At 40.2% G+C, this 22311-nt stretch overlaps 2 protein-coding genes across 7 annotated transcripts in view; one reads left to right on the top strand and one right to left on the bottom strand.

Moving 5' to 3' along the window:
- The window catches only part of CERT1 (ceramide transporter 1), an 81903-nt gene extending 65632 nt beyond the window's left edge, over positions 1-16271 (bottom strand). For 2 of the 3 annotated variants that reach the window (XM_066988406.1, XM_066988408.1), the window contains exons 1-2: positions 16040-16270; positions 12503-12637 (exon numbers count right to left, since the gene is read on the bottom strand). In XM_066988406.1, the coding sequence (XP_066844507.1) occupies positions 12503-12637; positions 16040-16135 (231 nt within the window). In that variant the 5' untranslated portion in view covers positions 16136-16270. Of the gene's footprint in view, positions 1-12502; positions 12638-16039 lie in introns of all 3 variants that reach the window. The other variant, XM_066988407.1, reaches the window with a different exon arrangement.
- Positions 16272-16550: 279 nt separating this feature from the next.
- The window catches only part of POLK (DNA polymerase kappa), a 35579-nt gene continuing 29818 nt past the window's right edge, over positions 16551-22311 (top strand). Inside the window, exons 1-2 of one of the 4 annotated variants that reach the window (XM_048053667.2) lie at positions 16553-16709; positions 17092-17154. The gene's annotated coding sequence lies outside the window, so the exon portion shown is untranslated. Of the gene's footprint in view, positions 16710-16794; positions 17006-17091; positions 17155-22311 lie in introns of those variants that run through there. The other 3 variants (XM_048053668.2, XM_048053666.2, XM_048053665.2) reach the window with 3 other exon arrangements.

Genomic DNA, 22311 nt, shown 5'->3' with positions numbered 1-22311 from the left:
TCTCCATGGGCCGCAGCCTCCTCCAGGCCACATCCACCTGCTCCACCGGGGGCTCCTCCACGGGCTGCAGCGTGGAGATCTGCTCCGTGTGGGACCCGTGGGCTGCAGGGGGACAGCCTGCTCCACCAGGGGCCTCTCCACAGGCCGCAGGGGAACTGCTGCTGTGTGCCTGGGGCACCTCCTGCCCTCCTGCTGCACTGACCTTGGGGGCTGCAAGGCTGCTTCTCACCCCTCTCTCCCAAGCTGCTGTAGCACACCATTTTTCCCTTCCTTAAATCTGCTCTCCCAAAGGCCCAACCAGTGTCTCTCCCTGGCTCGGCTCTGGCCAGCAGTGGGTCCCTTTTGGACCCATCTGGAGCTGGCTCTGATCTGACATGGGGCAGCTGCTGGGCTCTGCTCATAGAGACCACCCTGCAGCACTTCCACAGCCAAAAGCTTGTCACACAAGCCCAATACACCCTTACCACTACCAAACACTGCCACACACCCCCAATACCATTATAAAGTTGTACCAGAATCCTTTTGTATTTAGGAGGTATTTTTGAAGGTATTTGGCTTAGTAATAACAAACATAAAAATTACTAAATAAAGTCATTACTTTAATTTTGCAAGATTTAAAAAAAAATCATTAGATATCCTAGATGCAATTCTCAGGATGGAATTAACTTAGAGAAAGTGTTTTAAGACACTGTTCCTCATATGTTTTATTCAAAATGTACTTAAAACCCAAGAGCTGTGGCAAGTACCACTTCATTTCATTGTGAAACTTTTTTCCTAAACCAAAATCCATGTAGATCCCTGAAACCCACTGAATTAGGGACAGACAAAAGACAAAATTCACAATACAAAATGCTAGTTTCATTTTCTGAATTCCAAAATCCGGGCAAGGCTTCACAGAAAAAAAAAGTCAACTAGAATGTGTCGTCTTTACTTGCTGTTTTTCTTAAAAAATAAGAACCCACTTTTTAGTTAAATTAGTGGTATTTTGCACAATATCTGAAGACAGAAGTGAGACATTTTATCTTTTTAATGTAGTAATGAACAAACTATTAGCTGTCCCGTGTTTTGCAGCCTACGACGACATTCTTTATTGTTTTGGCAGACAGAGCTTTCTCATAGTGGCACATTTGCACACAGAAAAAAATCTTAGCAAGGAAACAGGTCTAGAAATATAACAGCCTATTAAATGTTTTTACATTCTTTGCTTCTTCCCAAATACTGCATTTAAAATCTTAGGTTAGGATAACTGCCTTTCAAATACGTAATAAACACTTTTAAAAATAATTATTTTGCCTTTCCAAAGCAAAGCAGAGGCCTGCTGCACCCATGAAAGTAGAAGAATACTAAACATAATTTAGTATTTGCTTGTTAGCACGCTATAAAAACTGTAATGTCAGCTTGGTTTAATCCATTGCAAAGAAGCCCTCTCATCTGAAAATCACCTTTTCAAGTCTGGAACAAGTATATCGTGTACGTGTTACCTTAGTAGTTAAACCACATTTTGAATTTCAAGCCTACAGTTCTCAGGAAAGAACCTGGTTAATCTGGTTTTCTGCACACCCGGCATAAGGGTTCAGATAAAAGAGTAATCGTATTAAAAGTAATTTTTAGTAGGTTGTACGAACAACTATCCTATAGTCTTACAGCACCCATTTGGTTAGTATTTTACCCAGTAAATTCCTGTTAGTAACATGCAATTACTATGTAACATCAAGTCACGCTGTGTTGGTTTATAGGCAAACATGACTGATGCATGCTATTCCCAACTGCCTACGGAAAAAACAATGACTTGTGATAGGAATTAGACCAGAGAACCTAGTCCCCTGCAGATGGGATGCAGCCTGTGATGCTTCTAATGTACCTATTAGGCATAAAATATTTGCAATATCCACAGACATCGTGCATCAGCCATGGAAAAATATCAGAATTCTATTACCTGAAAAAAAACTCAACTTACAAATAATTTGAAATCACTGAGTTAAACTCATTAGGAATCTCATATACAGCAAGAAGCTAAGGAATTATTACTCAAGCAGGAAACAAGGCCACTTTATATTAACAATCAAATAACGCAGAAACTATGCATATTGCTTTTTTCAGTGGGACAATCAAATATAGGAACAGGAATCACATACACTGCTGCATCCCTAAATCCCTGATTTTGTATTAATTAACTATCTTTTTGTTACCTCATATTATATACTACAATGTGCAATGTATGATCGTAAAGCAATGCATACGCTGGCAGCAGCAAAAGTCCAGTACGGATTTCACAAGAAAACTGAGGCAACACCCACACAGAATGCTCTACCTTAACAGAAAAGCCATGCTTGCAGCAGTACTGTTGTGCCAGAGAGTACAGCATCTTGGACTCAGATTCCTGGTGATGGAAATGGAATCTTCCCATCCTATGAAAGCTGGGGGGGTTGCAGCTTAAGCAGAGGCCTGCCATACCCGTGAAAGCAGCACACTACGCAGACTTTAAGATTTAGCTTATTTTGAATCCAAACATAACAAATTCAATACTATTCAATACAACCATATATACTTTTCTATAAAAGCACTATTACCATTATTAGCAATAGGCCACAGGTGTTATGCAAGGCCCCAGTCCAGATCTGCTAGGCTTATCATCAACTCATGCAAACTCATTCTGTGAACTAGGGCTTGGTACCAGGTGCCTCTTATTAGGACTGTACAGTTTCAACACTAGATAACAAAGGCTTTGAAAACAGGAGCACATACTAAAAGCAGTGGCTGCATGAACCATACACAACTCATTAATGGTCAATTACTGTCAGAGAGAAAGTGCATCCTCCAGGACTGGGAAGACTGCTTTTGCTCTAAGTAGCAGCAGCTACACGGGGGTGTGGGGTGAACACCAGAACTGATGAGCAACAGGGAGTCACCTTCTGCAGCATGGGAAAGTCACATGCTGCAACCCCTGGAGCAGGAATCATCTAGAAAGTCAATGATTTTACAAAGAGATCCCAAACTAGGAGGTGGTTGAAGATGCCTACTTCAATTCAGTGTCTGTCCTCCCTGTCACACCCCACCCCAGTCCCTCTCCCCTTTATTAAGGAACTCTCCCATGGGGTCACCTTGATCTCAACCACGAGGACCATCAAGAATCATAGAATCATTTAGGTTGGAAAAGACCTCTAAGATATCTAGTCCAACCTTTAAGAACAAAGATGTCAGACTAGCTACATGTTATTGGCTTCATGGTACTGCATACTTACAAGTAATCTAGGATATAATTATTAAAAACTGACTACTCTGAATACATAATGATAATGGTTAGTATGTAATAACTAATGTATAGTGATAATTAACAATGTGTAAGAATTATAAGCACAGATCGTGTTGCTAATGAACATCAGCCTAAACGTTTTTGTTCTGAAGTTTAAAACTGACCTTATTTGTCAGCCTAAACTCTTCCATCTCAGTTATCTTGAATGCAATTGTGTATGTGTATCAAGGAATTAATGTACATATCCACATACGCACATGCATTTTGTTTTTAATCAATTTTTCTCCTGCAACTCAAAATAAAGCTTTAAGTATATATTAGACAAGTCACAAAACAACCTGGGTTCTTAAGTGCTTTGAGACTTGGGGTGGCAAATTCTGTTCAACCACTCCTCGTAACTGGGGAGTGATGGACTTAAATGAGAGGAAAAACATGCCAAACAGACTAAGGAGTGGCTGAAGCCTGACAGATTTGATCTAAACCACATTGATTAGAATTTGTGAGTAACAGTAAAAGCAGTTACTGAAGTTTGTCTAAAAGAGGAGGCAAAAAGATGAACTTGAAGAAGCAGAACCAACACTAATTAAGTCATCTGTGAAGAATTATTTTGTGTGTATGAACAGAGGCAAAAAGCTAGTGAGTTAGCAACTTTAAGAGGCAGCAAAACATTGTGCAGCAGCACATTGGTAGACTAAGTGAGTATTCTGACCCTTTTACATGGCATTCCAGGAATGTGTATCAGAAAGTGAGGATTGCACAAATCCACAGCAGAGATGTTAAAAATGCTATTAATGGCTGTCACAAGACAGATAATCAACAGCAGGTTGCATAGCAGGACAGTTGAGCAACCCTAAGCCCCTGGAGGGGAGGTGACACATGAACCAACTGTAACCACTAACTAAATTAACTATAAATCAATCTCATGAAGACAAAGATTCATATTGAGCAAGAGTATGGATTAGAAACAATAAGGAAAAAATTCTGAATAATAAAACTGTAGCAATAATACCAAATGCAAGCAATGGATTGTTTAATGGTACAGCATCTGCAAGAACAGTTCAACAGCATGAAAATGCTCAGATATAACCCATGGGCAGGAATTATGATCCTGAATTAGATGTCAAATCATGAACACTTAAAACAATTCTCTTAATAAAGAAAAAACTCAAGGGGAGGAACAATATTCTAATTTACAATAAAAAGTTGACAGAAGTACTGTTGGATTACAGCCCCAGTTTCAAGTGTGTGGTAACATGATTACATTTAAGTACTAAAGAAGAATTACTCAGCAACGTTGGGCAATCCTAAAATATTTGGCTATTTACTACACATTAGAGACCCCAACCCCTCATTCATTATGGAATTCTTCATCATAATATAAACAGTTTCATTTAAACTGAATTGGATGCTTATTTTTCCACTTCTGACTTAATTCCCTCAATACATACTACAGAAGAAGCCTTCTATTTTTTTTTTTTTTTTTTACCCACAACACCCAAATAATTGCTTTTTGATTGCCAAGAATTGGTTGCACTTTCATAAACATACGGCAACATTCTGACATTTTCACTTTGAACATCAACCTATCCATTGCTGGTTCAGATTGAAAGACTGTCTGATTCATATACACGTTCATACAGAGAATGGAAATGCTAAAAATAACTGCTTGGGAGAATCCCATAACCCAAGAAACATCTGCCTGCTGCACCAACACCCAGTATCATCATCTCCTAGGCATCAACCTTTCTCTCCATTACTCTTCTACTGCTCTTTGGTATTTTCCTCTCCAAAATACAATTGCATCAGGCCTTTCTAATATGAGTATGTATTCCTGACTGCATGTGGCTCTGTAAGGCTTTCTGGACATGCTGCATGGAATCTCCATCAACACTTCTCCACCAGCAACTTGAGATCTTCCACCAAACCAGAAGTAACAATTTGATTATTTAAGGTACAAACCAAAGTCTAAAAGTACTAATTGCCTTGTGTCTTAAATAACCCCCTATCTAGTTACAGCTTATACTCTATGCCTTTGTTTACTTGGGTCATCTTTTTAGCAAAGACTATGGCTGAGGAAGCACTTTATCAAGTTACAGAAAATGAATTAATTAAATGCACATCACTTCATACTAAGACTGTTTTCCAGCCTCGGACAGCTGGAAACAAATTAATGTATTTTTATGCAATTGGCAATTATTACAAATTTACTGCTACGGTATTTCTGCCTAGGGCACCAATTTATATATTAGCTTTTTTTTTTTTACAAAAGCTTTCACCAGCTGAAATCTATCATTTTACACACAACTTCACTAGCAGCTGACTGAAACCTATCAGCAGATAAAAGCCATAATTACATTATTCTTCTTTTATCATATGCAGCTCTGTTGGCAGGATCAAAGTTCAGAGCAGTAGCTAGAAAAATCTAAAGTTTACCTGCATTTTTCCTCCAAGTGGATCCACTTTTATATGCTATCATTCCAACAGCTTCCAGAACACTGTTACATTTCATGTTTTATACAATTTAAAAGAAACAGCACTGTACTGTTAATGTCATGGTAACCTTTTGACAGTACTTTGCAATATATGATATGTAAAAGTACTTTAAGCAATACTATTTGCTTTGCACTGACATTTCCTTCAAGTAAAAAAATCTATTTTAAATATTAAGTATTTGTAGTTCAAAATTTGTTTAAAAGCTCCCACAGAAAGCTTCTCTATCTGTTTAAGATAAATGTTTGAAGCGTACTCTGTAAATTTGTCAATCTATTTTTAAAACCCTGTGCTTCCGCTCACAAGTGTCCAATTATTAATGGTGGCCAACATTATACTATACTTAAACCAAATAAAATGCTAATCAAAGGGTGACTATTCAGCTTACAATATCTTTTTAAAAGGCACGGATTTTATTTATTATTAGAGGCTGATTACTGGAAAGAACAATCTCACTTTCTTCAGAATGTGTGTCAGGAAAGCAGCTTAAAATTGGAAGCTGCCAGTTTAGCTCTGATGTAACTAAACTGTAACTAAAACATGTTTATTTTGCCTCTACTTTATAACATGAATATGTACTAAGTTCTTTACAATAGCAATTTATTGTTATTCAGGAAATAAGAGCTAAGACTATTCACAAGTTGAATTGGCAACCAAATTTGTACCAACCAAATACGCTGTCTTTCAGGTAGACTTCAGTTTCTATCTTCTTGTCTGCCCCTAGCTGCAGATACCCACAAGCAAGAGAAGTCAAAAAAAATCTACTCTTTTGGAAGTCCATTCAGAAGAGGAATGACTTGCAATTTGTATATTAATGTAAAACAATTACTTGCCTTCGCTAAGCAACAGTTTCTCCTAATCATTGTTTCTGGAAACAAACTAGTTCACTGAAAATACCTTCACTATTCACACTGCATTCATTTGTCAATCCTAGTTGAGGCATTTGCTACAGAACTACCTAAATGTCTCTTTGCAACAGAACAAAATGTTCTTAAAGTCAGATAGCCAATAGCATATTTCCATTAAGATTTTGACATGAGCGTATATCATCTCATTATAACCAAAAAACAAACATTGCATCAGTTATTACATCTTGTTTAAGCTACCAAATTAGAAATCAAAACGTTTTTCTGCATCAGTAACACAGAAAGTAAAATAAATTGAAGACTAACCACTGGATTAGAACAATATGACAGGTATGAGTCCTGTCTGAAGAAGAGCTCAAGCTCACAGTGGAAAGTAAGTTTTTGAACTCTTCGTGCACGGATAGTTACCTCTAGAGAGGAAAAAAAGTGCACACAAGATTAAGCATTCTTAAAAGCTGTCAAACATGACATTTAAGTGTTTTTTAAGATTCACCATACAGATCTCTATATATTTCTCCCAAAGGACCATCAAGTCCTTTAAGGAAAACTGTAGAACTCGTGAGATATACATTAATATTAAGAATTTGCAAACAGGTTTGAAAATATATGAAATATATATTACCACCAGGATTGAATTAGTGCTGGCCTTTCTGTGAAACTGTCTGGAGCTGGGCAGGTACAGCAGATGACCTCCAGAGGTCTCTTCCACCTTAAGCTATTCTACACATACTAGGTTACTTCTTGATACATCATGTCATCACTGCGTGAGTTGGTATAAATACTTCTATTCAAAAGCAGCGATGGCACCATCAGGATAAACACAGTAATCAAGGGAAAAATACTACAATGTGAAAGGCAAATTTTACTGGAAGTTGGATTTCCAACCTTACAAAGCATTTGTGTGTTTTCAGTGACAGACCCTGGCCCTTTCCAACTCCAAAGCCGAATCCCACAGATCCACCTCTACAGGCATGCCATCAACACCCACTCTTAACCATCTGCACAGAAGTCTTCATTGAAAGCTTGACTTTAGGAATGAAAGAACTATAAGGTTTTATGGTAATGAAGGATATCTTTAATAAATACCACCTGACAATCAACTGCAGCAGTATTTTAGAATCACAGAATATCCCATGTTGCAAGGGACACACAAGGATCAATTCCAGTTGCTGGCTCTAAACAAGACCACCCAAAAATAAAACCATGTGTCTGAGAACGTTGTTCAAACACTTCTGGAACTCTGGCAGCTTTGGTACTGTCACAACTGCCCTGGGGAGCCTGTCCCAGTGCCCGACCCCCCTCTGGGTGCAGAACCTTTCCCTAACACCCAGCCTGACCCTCCCCTGTCCCAGCTCCATGCCGTTCCCTCGGGTCCTGTCGCTGTCCCCAGAGAGCAGAGCTCAGCGCCTGCCCCTCCGCTCCCCTCGTGAGGGAGCTGCAGGCCGCCATGAGGCCTCCCCTCAGCCTGCTCTGCTCTGGGCTGAGCAAACCAAGGGGCCTCAGCTGCTCCTCATACATCTTGCCCTCTAGACCCTACACCATCCCTGTAGCCCTCTTTTGGACACAAATAGTTTTATGGCCTTCATATACTGTGGGGCCCCAAACTGCACACAGTGCTCACAGTGAGGCCGCCCAGTGCAGAGCAGAGCAGGACAATCCCTTCCCCCGACCAGCTGGCAGTGCTGGGCCTGATGCACCCCAGGGTAGGGCTGGCTCTCCTGGCTGCCAGGGCACACTGCTGGCTCGTGTTCAGCTTGCTCTCAACCAGAACCCCAGATCCCTTTCTTTTAGGCTGCTCTCCAGCCTCTTGTCCCCCAGTCTGGGCATATAGCCAGGGTTGCCCCATCCCAGGTACAGAATCTGGCACATGCACTTGTAAAATTTCATGCAGTTGTTGACTGCCCAGCCCTTTAACCTGTCAAGATCCATCTGCAAGGCCTCTTGACCCCTGAAGGAGTCAACAGCCCCTCCCAATTTAATGTCATCTGCAAACTTCCTCAGTATACCTTCAAGTCCTGCATCCAAGTCACTTACGAAAACACTGAAGAGAACTGGCCCTAAAATAGAGCCCTGGGGAACCCCATAGTGACTGACAGCCAGCCTGATGTAACTGCATTTACTGTAACTCCTTGATCCTGATCTATCAGCCAATTGTTCATCCCTTTAGGATGTCCAGGATAGAGTAATAGAACAAAAGTTAAGTCTGCATGTATATCAGCCTTTTATACTACTCAGGATTTCTCAAGCCTTAACCACATAACAGAACTCTTGAGCTCAAGCCTCCGCTCTGTTATAAATCAGCTGAATACCTTCAATGTTTTTCATTATCTGACTGAAAACAAATCAGCATCAGCTATTGACTTTCACTTTCCTCTCTTATAACTTCATGTACATGGCTAATTCTTGACAGTTCTTTACTTAATGCGATCCAGTGAGTGTACTTTGAATACTTGTCCTTTGGTCTCCTATTTCTGAGGAGTCAACTCTAAGTTTCAGCAGTTAATATTGACAGTAGCCCAATTAAATCCCATGTTTCCATCGAATTGGAGACCACTGCCACAGAAACATATCAGTTGTGGAAGGGTGACATTATAATTCTACACTTAAAATACTTGAAGAAGTTATTTCAGTGAGCCAATTTAACAAGTATTCCTCTCATTAAATAAAGAGGAAAGAAACAAGTGTCATCATATAAAACATCCCTGTAGAATTATCTATCAATCTCTGCATCTCTGCCCAATGGGATAGGAATGAAAAAAGAAGACAAGAAGGGACTGTGGCTTTCTGAATACAAATTTAATGTCTCATAATTAATACTATGACTAATCACTATGGTAATCTTAATTTCTGAAAATACAGCAAGACTACTCAGTGACAGCAGCTTTCTGTTTATGCTTATACATCAACAAAAACGCATACATTATATGCTACTAGCAGCAATAAGTACTGATCAAAAATCTTTATGTCCCCAGCTGAAACCAAATATGTGCACACCTAATATGAACACCTAAAAGAAAGCTTTGTAAGAATCCAAGCCTCCTTTCCTACAAGGAAATATTATAGACATCAACACCATACAATACCACCCTGTCTGGCTTTACACTAAAGAAATGCTTCTTGTAATACACCAGGTTAGGAGGGAGACAGTTATTGTGCCTGACTCTGGATCAGCAAGATCAATGAAAACTAAATTTACAGCACAGTTAAGAGACTGTAGAAAAAAATATTGAGGCATTAAATGCATTCTAACAATCTTACAATGTTAAGATATTATAAGGACATAGAAGTAAAGATTAACTACATACTACAGGAAGAATATTCTAAACATTTATCTTTGAGCATAATTCTTTTTCTACTATTAAAAGCTGATTAGAAAAAAACCCACCTACTATCTTTGCTACCAAACACTTATTAAACCAGAAGCATTCATTCCAAAACTTTGGTCCAGATGAAGAGCTTCAAAAAAAAGTGTTTTATGACAATTTCAGAAGTAAATTTCTACATCCTCGAGAGGCAAGAAGCAATCTACTAGTATTTCTGAACCTCGAGTACTTAAGCAGTAATCACTAACTGCAGCTACAAGTAATTAACAGAAGTTTACCAAGTTTCAGAGATGCCATTTCAAACCACAATGAAACTTAAGTGTCAAATACCCCTCAAAATACATGATCCTTAATGAAAACTGAACTAAAATATCACATTAACTTTTAGAACTGTACCCGCGTTTTGTTCTTTCCCCAACATCATTTTTTTTCTGTATACTCAAGAAGCTCAAGAACTGAAAAAAACACAGTGATTCAACTCCAAGAAATGTCAGACAGAAGACAGAAAAAAGCCATCTATCTGTAAGAGTTTCAGTGTTACACACTTCCTAATCAGAACATAAGATGTTCCTGAACTTCCCATCAGAAAGTGCAATATACAGAAACATTCCAGCAGCAATGTCAGCATTGCTATAATCTCTCACTCCACTACCAGAACTGGAATTCAAGCTACTGAGATATGCTCTAAAACATTCTTCTAGACCTCTGTTGGTCCAACTCTTTGCCACCACTTTCCTATTTCTGCCTGGCAGATATATTAAGCCTCTCGCAAGCGAACACAAGACTTTTATGGAGCTCCTGATCAGAGGCTGATACTACTAGACTGCCACAAGTATATTCAAACAAGTATGTGTAAAGACTGCTGTTATGCATTGAACATTCCTAAATAAGTCAAATCTTGAGCAAATTTAGAAGTTTAAGCAGTTTAAGAAAGATTTTTAAAAAAAGTCAGGTAATCTCTTCTACTTTTTAGGTAACTACAACACCTGTCATATATCTAAATATAAAAATCTGCTTTCCAAAAAAATCTTCTTCCAAAAATGCACTGTTCATGTAATCAATCTATCCACGTGTTTTTTCAAGCCAATCTTTTCTGAAATTATAAAACTATTTGTAAACTGGAGATTAAGAAAACATCTCCATTGTCATCCTCGATTCATCTTGAAAACACGTTTGGTAGAATACGGTTAAATACTATTGCTCTTGTATGCTTATGTGTTACATAGAAGAAAGTAGAAGTCCAGAGGAGGGCCACAAAGATCAGAGGGAAACCTCTCATATGAAGAAGGCTTGAGAGAGCTGGGTGTGCGTGTTTTCTGTTATATACCTGGACCTTTTAAGAGTAACAGAAAAGCTACAGCATGATTTTTAGCAAGGATTAATTGAAATTAATATATATAATTCTGAAAGCTGCAAAAAGCAGATTTTTTTTCTTTATCTTCTAAGGCCACTTCATCATTTTGAAATTTCATTTGTACGTTCTCCGTTATCGGCATAATACTGTATCTCCAAGCATTAGGCAGAAACAGCAACAAATATCACACTTCTTTGTTCAGAGGAAGAAGTGGTAGAACATTTTCTTTAGGAAATGTTATTCAGGTTCAGAAAGTCAGAAGTCAAAGAAATACTACTCTCTCTTTCCAACACAAAGTGTAAGGCCTTTGTGATGGATGCGACCTCCTTTGGTAAGTTGTTCCTGTGTCATAGACCGACTCCTTGGAAAACAGTGCCTCTTCCACAGACAAATTGTACCCCTGTGCACAGAAACCTTGAGTGTAATAGATGAAAAGCTGCGTACTGCAATCTCCAATGAAAACAGCTTGTTTTCTTATTAGGAACTCTCCACCCTGCTCCACAGTGTTGCACTGATATCACTAACTTAATGTTAAATGACCTAATAGAATTATTTGCTGTACTCATACTTGCTTTTGCTAAACATTAGCCTATAACCACAGTAACACCCTGTTGTGGTTTAACCCGGTCGGCAGCTAAGCACCACACAGCCGTTCGCTCACCCTCCCCCCTCCCTTTCTGGGATGGGGGAGAGAAACGGAAAAGTGAAGCCTGTGGGTTGAGATAGAGACAGTTTATTAGGACAGGAAAATAATGATAATAATGATAATAGTACTACTACTAATAATGTGTACAAAACAAGTGATGCACAATGCAATTGCTTACTACCCGCTGACCGATGCCCAGCCTATTCCCGAGCAGCCGGCCCCCCCACCCCAGCTAGCCACCCCTATATATTGTTTAGCATGACGCCAGATGGTATGGAATACCCCTTTGGCCAGTTTGGGTCAGCTGTCCTGGGTCTGTCCCCTCCCAGCTCCTGCTGCACCCCCAGCCTGCCCGCTGCCACGACAGAGCGAGAAGCTGAAAAGTCCTTGGCTTAGCGTAAGCGCTGCTCTGCAACAATTAAAACATCAGGGTGTTATCAACACTCTTCTGATACTAATCCAAAACACAGCATCCTACCAGCTATTAGGAGGAAAATTAACTCTATCCTAGCTGAAACCAGGACACACCCCTAAAACATGAAAAGATGGCAATATTGGAATAGTACTTACTGTAATCACAGCCTTGCTCAGACAGATAGAGCCTCTGCAGCCATATTCTGTTTCATCTTCAGACTTGTAATAACTGAGTGTGTTGCTTTTCAGAACTACCCATCGATCTTGCCACCCATGAATATAGTTGGTCCACTGTAAAATAAATAAATAAATAAAAGATCTGCTAGTAGAAGAATAACAATAAAAGAATTTTGTTGATATTTTAGGCTTTTAAGTACCAGGAGGAAAAAGTTTGTAAAAAGTGTTTTTTTTTAAAAAAAGTTTTTCCCAATTGAGAACATTCTTCTTCTGCTCAGAGCTCTTAAAAAATCTCTTTTGCAAACCACTGAAGTAAGGTGCTAAAAAACAGTTGTTTCAAAAGAACAGTAAGATAACAGGTGTCTCGGTTGCAACACTGTTGCCAAGGCCACTTAAATAAAGGTATCAAACACACTGATAACACATTGTGGAAGGGGGGAGGGGGAAAACCAAACATTAACCACTAAGCTCAATTTAGCCATCTGACTTAAAATTTGAATTAGACAAAAAGAAACTCAAGTAGAACATGGAAAGAATTCTTTTATATACAATGTAATTTCTACCAAACTGATTCTTACGAAGTTTCTAATTATTTTCATGTAAACGCATATGTACCATTATCCCACCAGTATAGCGTATAACTATTATAGTGTCTAGAGTAATCAGTTCTTTATCAATTCAATACTGCCTGCAGATATTGCTTTAGGTTTTAATTCCATAACCATTAACCATTCCATAACCATTCCCTAAACATTAGGATGATAAGTGCTTGTCAGCAGACATCCAATCATCCTGATACTAAGATTTTTCTAGGGACTAGACATTCATATATGCAATGAAATTTATATTCCAGGAACAAGTCCTGGACTCATCATACAAAGATCTACTTACAAGTGATTAATAAAGTCCTGATTATTAGTACATTATATTTGCTACTGCTTCCCAACACAACTTCCAAACTGCACCCTGTAGAAGCATACAGCACTGAGAGTATCACAACTGTTCTGTAACTCTGGTCTTCAATCACAGGGCAAAAAATAACAAATTAGGTAATAATGCAAACAGGAAAACAAAAGCATTGAGAACAATTTTATCATGTAAGCATTTCAACATATTCACGACAACCGTTCTTTGATAAGAGCTCTGAGAAGCAAGATTAAAACATCTTTTTTTACCTTTAATTCTAACCACTACACACCATTTTGTAATATATTAACAGGGAGGGGGAGCAAGTGGATTAATGGGCAAATTTCTACATTATACTACATGTTAGTTAACGCATGTCCCATAACTGCATGTTAACTCTAATAAATAACAGGACCAATAAGTGCTAAGAAGAAGAAACAAACTATCACCTGAGAAATTCCTAACCATTTTCAAGCACAGTTAAGACCTACATTTGCTCGCCAAAGATAAAGCCTTTTACAATCTTCTAATATATCATATTGCTGAGTTCAGTATCTCTCAAAGAATGCCTCAGCTGAGCTTAGTACAGGAACTGGCAACACCAGCCATCACTGGAGGTATATTAGCACTTGCTGACTTCCTCTCTTCTGCTCTCTTATATTCCCTACTCCTACCAGACGTAAAATACAGAGTCCAAAGTCATCTTGGGCAAAAGAGCAAGGGACAGGGAGGAAAGGACCTTTCCTTCTTTGACACAGTTAAGTGAGGTAAATATAGCAGTCAGTGTTACATTTGCTGCTGCAATCAACATTTGCTGTTGCAATCGAAATGTCACACGAATGAAAAGACTCCTTGAAGTATACTTGGTAGAAAAAAAGATTTTGGCAAACAAACGACCACTGGTTAAAGCACGTGGATTCTTGTGCATCAAGACATTTCCATGTCAAAGTTCTTTGGATCCACCTTAAAACTGTAAGCAGGAAATACAATGGAAAAAAAAAAACTAGAGTTCTTAAACATTTAAAGAGACTGGGAAAACTTACTTACAATAAGCTTCTCTTACCAAATTATTCCCTGTTCTTCAAAGCCTTCTCTCTTTACCAAAGGCAGAACAGCTGAAACACTACTAAGCATACAGAGAGCTGCTGCACACTTTCATTGATTTACAATGTAATTATAGACAGTAAGTTTTTAAAAACAAACATATGCTTAGTAGTAAGTTTGAAATGGTACCATTTCATTTTAATTAGTTCATCTCAGGTATTACTGAGGCATCAACAAAAGGTAAAATTATCCCTCAATATTCACTGCAACAGGTTTCACCACTCTTGAATGCATGACACACATGACTGTATGACGAGATTACATCCTGTGTTCTCACAGTAAAGGCACCATCAGCTACTCTCCACATAATCAACTAGAAACATATAAAGCTTGCACATATGTACATTACAAATTTACAAAGAGGCCATGGCTTCACCTGTTACTCCAGTAAAGAACAGCAACCAAACTCAATAAAGCAATTAATCTGCCAAAATCAAAATTAACTGCACCCCACAAACATTAGTTTCCAATGGTGAGAATCATCTAATCAAAAGAAAGCTTCGTAAAGAAAAAAACCTACACTACTAAACCAAAACATCGCATTTTATCTGGGTTAACACCTCAAGTCTGCCTCGTCTTCTCCCTCCCCATCCACTAGAGATGATGAGATCTCACAGATGAGAGCCACGGCCTTTCCTTTCTCCTAGCCATTGCTCCCATCGCTGGGTTTCAGAACATTTCCAGACTGGAAGGATTTCACAGAGTCTCCCACAAAAAGCGGAGAACTGGCCTTGTTATGACCGTTTTCTCAGCACCCAGGGCCGGTTTATGATCCCAGAATCCCATGACCTGCGCGTTCTGCACAGGCTGGTTCCTGCCCTCACCACACAGGACGGGAAAGAAATTCAAAACATAGCGGTTTAATTCTAAAGGTATTTAATTGTTATTATGAGGGTATTTTCTGAAAAGAAAAAAAAAAAAGCAAAGAAATTTTTGCTTTCAATCTTATTAATTCCACGCACAACTTTAAAATTGTCCCCCAAATAAAATTTCCCAGTATCACCCAACGCATACTTGCAAGTCATCTCATTTTCAGCGATAAAAGGACAAAAAAAAAAAAATATAGCAGCGCTTATACTTAAAAAGGGAAACGAGCCCTAGTGCCATTTTCCTTCCTCTCCTCCCCACCTCCCGTACCTCTGGCTGCAGGGGCATTTCACTGCGCCGTTCTGACACTTGGGCTGAAGGTTGCGCCGCTGCCCTCGGGGGCTGCGGGGAAGGCAGCGGGGAGCCCCGGCCAGGAGGGGACACCCGAGGGTGGGGGGGTGCGAAACTCGCTCCGAGGAGGAAGGGGGGCGGCTCGGCCGCCTTCCCCACCCGCCCGGCCGGGGCCGAGGCCGCGCCAGCGCCTCCCGGGGGGGGCTCCCGAGCCGCCGCCAGGCTCCGCGGCCGGCGGTGGGAGCCTCGTCCCGGTGCTCGTCGCCCTCCTCCTCCTCCTCCTCCTCCTGCCCGCGAGCTGCCGGGCTCCGCCGCCGGCGGGGCGAGGAAGCCGGGGGAGCGCCTTACCTTGCTGAGCACCCCGCAGAGCTCAACAGGCAGCCCGAGCTCGGTCTCGGGGTCCTCCTCGGAGCCGGAGGAATTCCAGCTCTGGTTGTCCGACATGGAGACCCCAGCCGCAACCACCGCCGAGCAGGGAACAGCCGAGCGGCCCCCGCCCACCGCAGCCTCGGCGCCCTCCAGCCCCAACGGACGAGACGCGGAGGCTTCGGGCTCTTCCCCCCACCCACCCCCCACCCCTCACCACCAACCCTCAGCGCAGCTCCGCGGCCCCGGCCCGCGGCAGGAGCCACAACATAGAGGTGGCGAACGGAGGCGGGGCGAGCGCGCGCCCGCCCGCCGCTCACTCCACCCAGAGCGCTGCCGCCGCCATCTTAGGGAGGCGGGTGCGCGCTGCCACTCCTCGCCAGCCCCTCCCCTCGCCCTCCCGCCCAGCCCCGCGCGCGGCCTGCCGGGAGTTGTAGTTCCCCCCCCTCCCCCGCGGAGTCTGTCCCCCCCCCTCCTTCCTTCCATCCTTCCCTCCCGCCTGCCGCCATCTTGGCCCCGTCGCTTTTCGCCTGTCGCGGTCGGGTAGCGCAGGGCTCCCTGGTTAGTCAGGGGAAGCGTCTAATGGGCCCTGCCCGCTCCGTAGCGTGAGGACTGGCAGAGGTGCCGAGGCTCCCTCCCCGCCCTAAGAACGGTGGGTGCCGGCGGGCGAGCCGCCAGCCTTTCCCGTGACAAAGATGGCGGCCGCGGGGCCGCAGGAAGGGGCGGGAGGCGCTGCCCGCTGAGGGGACGGTGGGGGGGGGGGTTGGCACGGCACGGCATGGCCCGCCGCCGGTAACGGGGCTCCGCCGCGCCGCGTCGCGGCTCTGGCCCGGCGGCAGCGGCGTGTGGGGGCTGCCCGCCCGGTGCCGGTGACAGCGCCCTGCCGGGAGGCCCGGTGTCAGCCGAGCGACGAGCGGCGGCCAGAAGCCCGCCCGCCCGAGCCGTGAGGTAGCCGCGTCTCGTGTGTCTGACTGCTGTTTCTGTAGAAAAGGGAATGAAATAATACCTGTTTTTTTGTTTTTTTTTTTTGTCAGTTCTATGTTAGTTCTTCGTCAGAGCTCCACCCGAGATGTACAACTTTGCCGGTATTTATGGAGGTAGTAATTCTTCTAGAAAGAAAGCGAGTTTATCGCTTAACAGTCTATGAACAGATATAGGGACATGGGAGGAACTTCATATTTGTGCTGGCTCATCTTTTTGCTTATTACTTTTTTTTTTTTTTAAAGCTTAAATAGTTTGGTTCAAAACTACAGCGTCAAAAGAATGATGCTGTCAATTTTTCTCTAACTCCCTGTGACAAATCATGGTGTAATTTTTCCATGTTACGCTGCTTGAAAGTTTCCACTGAGGATTATCTGTTGAAAGAGCTCTTACCATGAAGATGTCTGTTTAAATGCATTCTCTATATAAGGGACAGCTAAAATTTAAATAACTTTCACTCCCTCAGTCTTTGGCATAAAGATATTCACAATGAATGTACGTCTGCAGCACTGAAAGCGCGTGGTAAAGCAACATAATTATCCTAAACAATTAGAAATAGAGGACAGTCACAGACATTTTAATATTTGTGTAATCACTGGAATGCACAGAAATATTTCTTACCATGCTATTGTGGATGCTATTTTTGACAACTTTCTAACGTATAAAGTTGTTGAGAAATTTTGTGCTTTGCTTCACTAGCTGTTTGGAAAGAAATGAAGATATTTGTCCTTAGCATCTGCTGCCGTATACTCCAAGTGTTAAGCAAGCAGGATGGCTGAGTTTTATATGTATTGAAACGTATAAGAAAAAATTATAGTTCTTCTCGGGAGTATATTGATGAAGTTAAGTAGCATCACTTTTAAAGGTAGTTGTTTTTTCCTCATTACATTCTGAATTTATTTCATTATCTGTTCTCATTGAGAGTAGGGAATGAAGAGACATGTCTGAACAAGCCTTTTGGTAATGGCAGTGATGTGTACTCAGGTAGCCACGCACCCTTGCATTTTCTGTCTAGGATTATCACCATAGTTGCAGATTCTCTTGTCCTCTTCTTGTTTGTTTTTATATCTGCCACATCTTCCTAACTTGTCATCATCTTCTTTTTTTTTTTTTCCCCCATAATGTCACCAGCTGATGTTCTTTAAACAGGTGTATTGAGATTGTGACTAACCTAAGATAAATTACATCTTCTTTCTTTCTAATGTTCTGACCATCCTTTTCATATATGACTAGTTGCCTATTGCTTTTAGCGAGATTGGGTCATGTCTACATGAGCAAGTACTGTGGTGCAGTGGGAATAGATGTGCAAAGAAAAGATTTGGTGCTGAAGACCTTAAGTTCATCCTGTTTATGTTTTTAGAGGTTTTTCTTCAGACTAGCTCTAGTCTGGTCCCATGTTGGGAACCTCCATTAGCAATTGGAATGCATCAGGTATGCTCTGGAATTACAGTCTTCCAGTTAAGTTTGAGAAGAATATGATTTGCGTGCTCCGAGGCCAAACTGTGATGCAAACCAAAGCCACAGTAAATGAAGGTGATCAAACTGATGCACTGATGTTGACTACACGCTCTTCTATACCTCCTACTGTGCCTTTTCCACTGAGGCTTTATTTTGTGCTTCATCACTGTATTCATTCTTCCATCGCAAGCCCTTTCTTGTATTCAGTCTTTATTCCCGATGTATTAGATTGTGAGCAGTTTAGAAATCATTGTTATAATTGGAAGCAATCATCACATTTCATAGAATACTGGAACAGTTGCTATTGTTCTGTATTGCTGATGTACTAAGTGTAATACAAAAGTGTATTTTTGGAGTTTTACTTCTAAAGATATTACTCATAAACATCATTAAATCAGTAACTTTATAAATATCTGATTTTTTCTTGCTTCTTATATCTTTTATTTCCGGTATTATTGTACCTTCAGCTGTAGTGTGTTCACTGTATGTTATTAAAACACTTTCATCATTAGTGTATTTTCTAGTATGTTCATGCTGGTAGTTAAAACTTGTTCTTAAATTTAGGACTATTTTTCTTAAAAGATTTTTGAAGGAGTTTTGTTTGTAGAAGAGCATATTGCCTAGCAGTATAAGCTCCCAGATATAAATGATTCAGACTTTCTTTTTCCTAAAATAAATGTATTATTTTATCCTCTGTGTTAGGATTTTTCCTTTTAAGTAAAACATTTAAACAGAAGATTACTGCTAATTATGAATATATAAGCAATAAGCACATCTCCGTAATAATGCGATTGCAGATAACTACACCACTTCTAGTATATTTCTTACTGATGAATGTTCATAATAGTTCAATTCCTTCATTATTTTCTTTCTGGCTTAAAAAATTAAAGCATTTGTTTCCAGTAATCTAGAAATACAAGGAAACCTTGGTTAAAAACTTGTGATTAGTCTTTTTCAGTTTAGAAGATCTTGTGAGCTGTTGAATAGAGACAGGAAAAGATATTCACAGCAGTTTTTTTGCCCTTGGAATAAACTGTGAAGACTTAAAACCATGAGGTTTTCAGAACATAGCTATAGAGGAGCTGAAAGCAGGATTTGCAGCAAAACTGTACCACATCTAGCCTGCAGAAAATTAATAGGGGATAGATAGTCCACTTGTTTAACTTAGCTGGTTGTGAAGAATTATTCAAATAGTTGCATGGCATAAAATACATATTTTGACATCTTTATTTTGGGCATTGTCAGAAGCAGTCTCTTTCTGTTTAGTTTGCAGTGTGAATTCATTTTTAAAAGGCTTGGATTGTCTGTAATTTGCAAGCCAATTATTTCAGGAAAGACATAATTCTAGGGCTCTTTTTTGAAAGCTATTTCCTAGGTACTTGGATAAGATCTAAGTTTTCATAAAATGTGTTGGGTCAACCGATACTTGAAAAATAGTCCCATTGGGCTTTGTCAGCTTGGGTGAGCACTTTGAATTTTAAGTTCTGTGAATCCTGGCCCGAGTGTTATGCTTAGCACGATTAATTTATCACATAACTCAGCTGATTACAATTCTAAATAGTACTTAGATGTTTCTTAGGAGATTCTCTGTTGTAGAGAACTAATAACATTTTATGATCCATTCAGAGAAAGCAGTGAGACAGTAGCAGTTTTGAATGTTGCTAGTAGAGAACCTGGGTGGTTAACACTGTGTATGTTTACCTGCTAATAACACTGTTGCACAGTTGTTCCTGGCAGCTCCGTTTTTTAATCCCTACAGGATTAAAACTGACTTGAGTCTTCTTCCGGGGGCTGTTGAGTAACTAGGGCTCTAGTAAATACCAGCCCACTTGTGGCTGAAAAGAATTGATCTGGTGGTTCCGAAGGACAGACTGATGTGCTTGCTTGCGTGTGTCTGTTGGTGGTTTCTCCTGCTGAGAAACAAAGACTGTAAGAGCAACTCATACTTAAATTATTGGTTGGGAAACGTGTTTTTACAAGGAATTAAGAGTTATGGAGTTTGTTAAATTTGCCCATGGCTAGAATGTTTCCTTGTTGAATGAATACTTAGTAAAGACAGGTGCCATAAAGACTTTTCTGCTGGAAATGATATAATGTAACATTCCTCATCAGGATAAAATTCTTAAATCACTCAAGTAGTGGCTAAGTCAAGCAGAATGAAATCAAATGCACTACTGGAGTTTGTAGTGTAACCTTTTAAGTATTGGAGATGTTAAAAATATTCTAGTGGGGTTGAGCTTCGCTAGTTTGAATATATGGTTGTTCTTGTCTTAGAAATTCAAGAAATAAAGCAAAGCATTTGTGGGAAAGCTGTTGTTCACATGGCCTGGCTCTGTTGCGTTAGTTCCTATACCCAGTTGGCGTAGCTGGGGTTTACTTCTTTAATGATGGTACTTCAGGCAGTTACATGCACAGCCTAGATGAAGATACTTCTGTACAGGGAGTGGAATAAGAATTGTTGCTGCGTGGCCACGTATTCTATCTTAACTAGAAACGGGAGGGGGGAGGAAGTTTGTGCCCATTTGAAACGTTGATTTGGGTGAGTTGTGGTCATAATGAGAAGGTCTGTTGTATTCTGTTTATTACTTTTAGCAGTGTTTCATTAGCACCCAGCAGCTTTGTTCTGAGGTGGCCCATGATGTGGTTTCCCGCAATAATAATTTCCAGTCCAAGGGAGACATTTGAAGGGTTGGGTTTGAGAGTTACTCTTGAATCAGTCTGCTTGGCTTCTTTGTTCTGAATTCATTTTTTCAATTTTGTTCTCTTTAAGTATTTTTCAATGCGTGGCCCAAAATAATGAAGTAGATAGAGAACATATTTCATGCTTACTTGTGAAGTATTGTCTTTGGTACAAGTGATCCTTGTTTCTGTCCAAGAGTATCTCCATCCACTTACAGAAGAGTTTAACAGTTTTCCACATCTTTTGTCGAAATAGTTGTCATAAGTATTAAAAAATCAAAAAAGAAAAAGAGGGGGAGGGGATGAGGGAAAGAAAGCTTGATCTCTCATATTTTGATTCAGTGTGTATATAACTTTCTACATGACATTTTTGAGTATATTCTACATTTATATAAATGAAAGTTTTCGCAAATAAATGATTGAGTTTCCCCATCAAAGTTCTAGAACCAGTAGCTGCTGATGATTAAGGGTATGTATATCATTAGTTTATGTTTTTTAGTAGAGGAAGTTGCTTATAACAGTAAACTTTAATTCCATCTCAGTTAAATATGAAGTGTATAAATATAAAGGGTTGTTGTCAGTAACTTTTGTATTATTCTCGCTAGAGAGGGACACTAATTGAGCTTGCATATTTTCATTCATGTAACTTAGCTTGGCTTATGAGATTTTTTGTTCAAGTGTGCATTATGGTGAGATAACTGACGCAGAAAAGTTTTATGACAAGTGTATCTCTTGGAAGAACTGAAATTGCTTTTCTTGAGTCTTAAGCTGCTGAATTACCCCTTTCACTGAAGCTAAATATTTCACTCATGTTTCACTTCTGAGGATCTTCTGAACACTTAGGAAGCATTTCAGGAGTTTCATATTCTTTACAACCATGTTCTATGTGGATGTGATTATTTTAATAATTGGTTGAAGCACAATATGGAAGAAATTTTTCTATTCCACACTTGCACTGAGTGCTCTGAACTTTTCTAGTATTTGATAATGGATCATTTATAAAGTTTTCATAAGAAAAAGTGAAGACCAGGGATCTCACTATATATAGTGATAATTCAAAGAAAGATTTTTGTTTTCATTTTTTCCTTCTCTTTGATGTTTTTGGAGTAGTACAAACTTCAGAAGCAGTTATATTT

Source organism: Anser cygnoides, chromosome Z, assembly GCF_040182565.1.
Source record: "Anser cygnoides isolate HZ-2024a breed goose chromosome Z, Taihu_goose_T2T_genome, whole genome shotgun sequence".
In the NCBI taxonomy this organism is placed as follows: Eukaryota; Metazoa; Chordata; class Aves; order Anseriformes; family Anatidae; genus Anser; species Anser cygnoides.
The sequence above is the reverse complement of the archived record's forward strand: the minus strand, read 5'-3'. Positions and strand labels throughout refer to the sequence as shown.